This window comes from Anopheles maculipalpis, chromosome 3RL, assembly GCF_943734695.1.
Source record: "Anopheles maculipalpis chromosome 3RL, idAnoMacuDA_375_x, whole genome shotgun sequence".
Lineage (NCBI taxonomy): Eukaryota > Metazoa > Arthropoda > Insecta > Diptera > Culicidae > Anopheles > Anopheles maculipalpis.
The window spans coordinates 70,442,578-70,447,714 of NC_064872.1; the positions used below are offsets into that span (position 1 = coordinate 70,442,578).

The following is a 5,137-nucleotide window of genomic DNA, read 5'->3' on the forward strand; positions in this document are numbered from 1 at the left end:
TTATATTACTGAACGAGCAAAATTATTGCAACTTTTTTGCCTTTTTTTTGCTACAAGATACTAGTAGCTTCACTACATACACACACTACACTTGGATGGAAGCGCGAAACGTCACCCACTGTTGTTAATTGATGTAGTCGTCGTTGTGATTAGATCTTTCAACACCACACTGACGTTTGATTGTGATAAAAAAAGCACTTGTCACTGATTTTTAAAAGGGAATCACTTTCATCGTATATTAACACTCACTTCACTTCTTTTGAAATTGTAAGTATAATTAGATCTAAAAATAAATCAAATTCAAACACTTTTTAATCTACTAAATTTCTTCCAAGATCAATCAAAACTATGGTAACAGCTTCATCAATTTGCACCGTCTATGCCTACTCAAATGAAGCACTTCGAACACTTTTCAGAAGATGAAAACCTCTCAAAAAGCTCTCCCACGATGTTGGGTGGGTTAGCGGGATGTGGAAAATTATTTACACAACGAAACCAAACCTCCAAAAATATACCTACAAGTACACGCACACACAGACACGCACGCACGCACTATCAGAACCAATGAGTCTTTAATTGAACGTTAAAAATACACCCTTTAGCTGACCTCCTACTGACGACAGTGGGCAATCCAAGAAGTCAAGCAAGCATTTACAAAAGCCGCGCAAAAACCAGAATTCCATCAGAATACGCACATACTCACATCAAACAATTACCAACACGAAGCAATCTTAAAAGCCATGAAGGAATTTTGCAAAGAAATTAAAAAAAGAACGTCAGAAATATTAGATTCCCTTCTGTGCCCTCAGTGGGCGAGCAGTGTAGGTTCTCCGGCAGCTGGAGGGCTTTTCTTTGTATCAAAACTTTTTTTTTCTTTTCTCTCCAGAATCCTTCCCAGAACGGGTCCTTTGTTTGGTGGCCGTGTACATTCGTTTATGACCACCTTGGGACCTTTCGCACCCCGAATACATGTTGCAGAAATTATCCCTCGGCCCTGCCTGGCAGGAGGTGAGAAATCAAGTAATGAAGAGTTTCGGTATGTTTTGGAACTTTGCAACGTATGCGTCGAATTCTCTCACACCATTAACTAATTGTATTGTAGCTTTTCGATGTGAAATTATGCAGAAACTAGTGTAGCTGTATTCAGAATAAAACTTATTACCACGCGTACACTAATAAGTTAAGAAACGTTGCGCACTGCTGGTGAAAATTTCTTTTTAAAATAACAAATAATCTTATCCGAAAAAGATATGAATTTTTATGTTTTGCTCACATTACCTCTCTTTCCTTCCTTCGCTTTTTATCCCGCTCTCACATAGTGAGCTGCAAAAATTCACACTTCTCACATTCGTTCACAAACACACGCACAGCAGAATGATAATCACGTTCACGTTCGCTCCCGCTCTCTCACACTGGTCGCAGTACGCGCTGAGAGAGAAAATTTCTCGTTCCAGCATCAACCGCGACGCGATCGCTCCGTAAAAGGAAGGTTGGCTCTTATCAACACAAACCCTCGGGTTCGTGGATGTGTGCGTGTGTGCGTGTGGTTCTGGACGACGCGCTATAATGCCTGGTGTCCCGTGTGTGTTGTTTTGTCCGCTTCAGCTGTATTTAATAATGCGGATCCAGTGGGGAGGCGCCGCAAACAGAGCGGCAAAGATGAACAAGACATGAAAATTGGAATTGGATACACTGTTGTTGTTTGCTGGTTGCAAGGCACTCTATTTGCTATCGTAATTTGTGAACGCACTATCACGCAACGTAAGAAAAGCACACACAAACGTTGAGCAAGAACTTCCGGATTTGTAGGTGGAGGCAGTGGCGGCTACGTAGTGGAGTAGTCGCTGCTGTGTTCACTGTTCACAATTAAATTAATTTATTCCAAACTCACTATATCACAGACACGGGAATGACGTGTATTCGTTTTCTATACAGTAGTACGGTTTTTTTTGCTTTTCTGCATCCAAATTGCTTGGACATTTGCATGTATGTTGTTTGTTTATTTTTCTTTCTTTGCTTTGCACGTCGGTGGGCGGGATTTTTCTTCTCTGGCGGAATTTAACACAAGTATTGCTTTACCTTTCAATATAATACACAATAATCACTGGTGAACAAGACCGAATTCTTTAGGATTCCGTGCGAAAATGCATCGACGAACAACAAACGGCGCTTCAATCCAGACTGCCTTTATTCCGCGAACAACACGCACAGAGAGCCTCAGCACGCTCACAGCTAAAGTGGTATTTACACAGGTCGTTTGACAATGGACAAGTGGAATGATACGCGATATAGTTTTGAGCCTAAAAACGAATTGGAAATACATCGTAATTGGATACGAAATTGTTAAAAAAATATTTTTAATTGCATAAAATATGATATAAGTCAATAAAATACTCAAATTTGGAAACAGAATTTAAATGATTTGACCTTTAGACGGTTTCGATCAAAACTGTCATCGTGATGTCACATTGTTGAGCTGTCAAATTGAGCGTGATACGAACTGGTCGCTCATAACTGTCAACGAACCATGTGAAACACGCGCTCGGACAATACAACGTTTGTATTCCGTGCATGGTGTGCTAGTAGAATAAATTTCATTCGCAACACAATGGTTAAAGTAGCAAAAAAAGAAAATGTGGCGTCCCCCGTCATGGCTGCAACGGAATCAAAAGATCCTGCAAAGAAAACAGTTGTTAAAGTAAATGGGCCCAAGCTTAAGAGAAAGGTAAAGTGGATGTGTTCATTCCGGGTGTGCCCGGGAACCGGCTAAAATTGACCATCGGCAGGAATGATTCAAACTGATTGTTTCTTTCCGTATTTGTACATTCTAGTCGAAAAAGTTTAACAAACGAGGACGTGGCAGCAGACTTACTGGTGTCGTTTTCATCAAGCACCTACCGAAGGGGTTCGACGAGGAAGCGTTGTCGGATTTTTTCTGCCAGTTCGGTGATATAGTGAGGGTGTGCGTGGCACGATCTAAGAAGACGCAGCAGCTGAAAGGGTATGGGTACGTGCAGTTTAAGTTCTACGAGGTGGCGGAAATTGCTGCCAGCGCTGTCGACAACTATATGATGTTTGGGCGTGTGTTGAAGACAAGCGTTTTGCCGAAAACCATTAGACGTGTGCCAAGCAACTTTGGACGAACGTTTAAATCGAAGGAAGATTGTGTGGCCTTCCATAAGCAGCGGTTAGAGCGTCGAGTGAAGAACATGAATAAGCCGCTGGGCAACGAAAATGCTCGTGTGCGATGCCTGAAGCAGGTTAAGCGCTTGAAGCGCGCTGAACAGGAAATGCGCGAAGCCGGACTCGAGCTGCCGGAGCTGCAGGATCATTTGTCGAAGCTGCAGGAAAAGGCAACCGCACTGAAGGGACAGGTTCAGAAAGATTTGGTTAAAAGGGCTGCTGCTATTGAGGAAGCTGCTGCTGCTAAGGCGGCGGCTGCTGCTAAGGCTGCTGAAGAAGCTGCTGTGGCTAAGGCTGCTGAAGATGCTGCTGCTGCTGCCAAGAAAACGGCAGATGCCACCGATGAACAGGAGATGAACGACGATGACGATGAGGAAGACCAAACTTTGCCATGCGAATGGAAAACGGTAAAAATGAACAAATCGACCGCAGAAGGAGTGGCTGGAAAAGACGACATGGAAAAGGCACTTAACAAGGCACAAGCAGCAGCGAAGAAACTCGCTGAAGGAACGATTAAAATGCCTGAACCGATTACAAAGAAGCAAGGAATATCTTCAGCTGCGAAAATGCAGGAGAACACAGAAAACCGGACTACACAGAAAAAGACGAAGCCAACTAAAAAAGAGCTGAAGGAAGCACAGACGAAAGTACAAGCACAAAAAGAGAAACAACCTGTGCCGAAAGAGAAGCTAAGTAATAAGCAGCAAAATGCTGCCCTAAAGAAAAAGCAAGTCGAAAAAGATCGACCAGTTTTGCTCGAAAAGAAGCAGCAAATTGCAGCGAAGGTTGTACCATCAAAGGAGAAAACACAACTGAAAAATGAAAAGCTTGCTTTAGCGAAAAAGAAACAAAGCGAAGTAAAGCTTGCGTCCGTGGAGAAAAAGCAAGGTAAAAAAGATAAGCCGAACACATTTGAAAAGAAGCAAACCGAAGCGTCCGTTGTGACAACTTCACCGAAAGCGAAACGAAAGCTTTCTATCAAGGACACAACCAAGCCAGCTAAGATGGTTAGAAAAGTGAAGTAAAGGGGTTTCCATTGCAGTCGGGAAAGTGTGTTTCACGGGAAATAAATGTGAAAGGAGAGGGTGCGGCTTTCAGTTACTAAATAACCGGTTGCTTGGAAACGAGGAATATTAGCTTACTATATAAAGTACGTTAAAATGCATCAATGTGCGGATGTTTCCGTTTCAGATTAATTTTATTTTTTTTTCTGAATAAATATAAGTTCGTACAATTGTATAGGAAATCGATATATTGTTTCGGATGTATTGTGTGTTGGTCAAGTTTCTATTCTACGGATTGTGGGGTTGTCCTACCGTCTGAAGGAACCAATTCATTAAAAGCATTTGGAGCCATTGGCGGATTTAGTCTTTCGGAGCCTCTAAGCAGTGTGGTAACCCAGGTGAAGCGATGCAATCGGATTATTACTATAATTTTCTTTTCTCTAAATCTATAAATATGACAAAAGTCCGTATTTTGACTATCAAAATATCTTTGTGAGAAGTCAAACACGTTAAATCAAGTGATTCAAAAATATATTTACTTCAACGAAGGATGTCTTGCGTTGTTAAAGTGTGTGTTAAATCACACAAAAATGTTTGTGTTTTATTATTCTCTACCACTTGCTGGTACATCACTTTTAGGTATCTTTTCTAGTTATTGTTTTGTTATCGAAAAACAACTATGCGTATAGAGAGAACGGATCGAATAATTATCAATTTTATCACAAGAAACCTGACCTAAGGGTTTAAAAAACACGTTGTGGATGTCTTTTTTATAAAATATTTAAAGAAAGAACTAAAAATGAGTAAAAATAACATAAAATTTAAAAGCACACGTAATTGGAACGTAAAAATATATTTTCATGACGGAAAGAAAATTATTCGATATTCCCTTTTTAATCTTACATTTGCCATCTCCTAGCAATGACGGATTTAGCATTTCTAAACGGAGA

At 40.9% G+C, this 5,137-nt stretch overlaps 1 protein-coding gene across 1 annotated transcript; it reads left to right on the forward strand.

The window, feature by feature from the left end:
• The first annotated feature begins 2,608 nt into the window (after positions 1–2,608).
• Positions 2,609–4,208, forward strand: LOC126560939 (MKI67 FHA domain-interacting nucleolar phosphoprotein). Its single transcript, XM_050216889.1, has 2 exons — positions 2,609–2,725; positions 2,832–4,208. The coding sequence occupies exons 1-2, from the start codon at positions 2,609–2,611 to the stop codon at positions 4,206–4,208; spliced, it is 1,494 nt and encodes a 497-aa protein (XP_050072846.1).
• The last annotated feature ends 929 nt before the right edge of the window (positions 4,209–5,137 follow it).

Coding starts and splice junctions, on each gene's coding strand:
- LOC126560939 (XM_050216889.1), top strand. CDS start 2,609: ATGGTTAAAGTAGCAAAAAAAGAAAATGTGGCGTCCCCCGTCATGGCT. Junction 2,726..2,831: donor GGCCCAAGCTTAAGAGAAAG/GTAAAGTGGATG, acceptor TGTACATTCTAG/TCGAAAAAGTTTAACAAACG.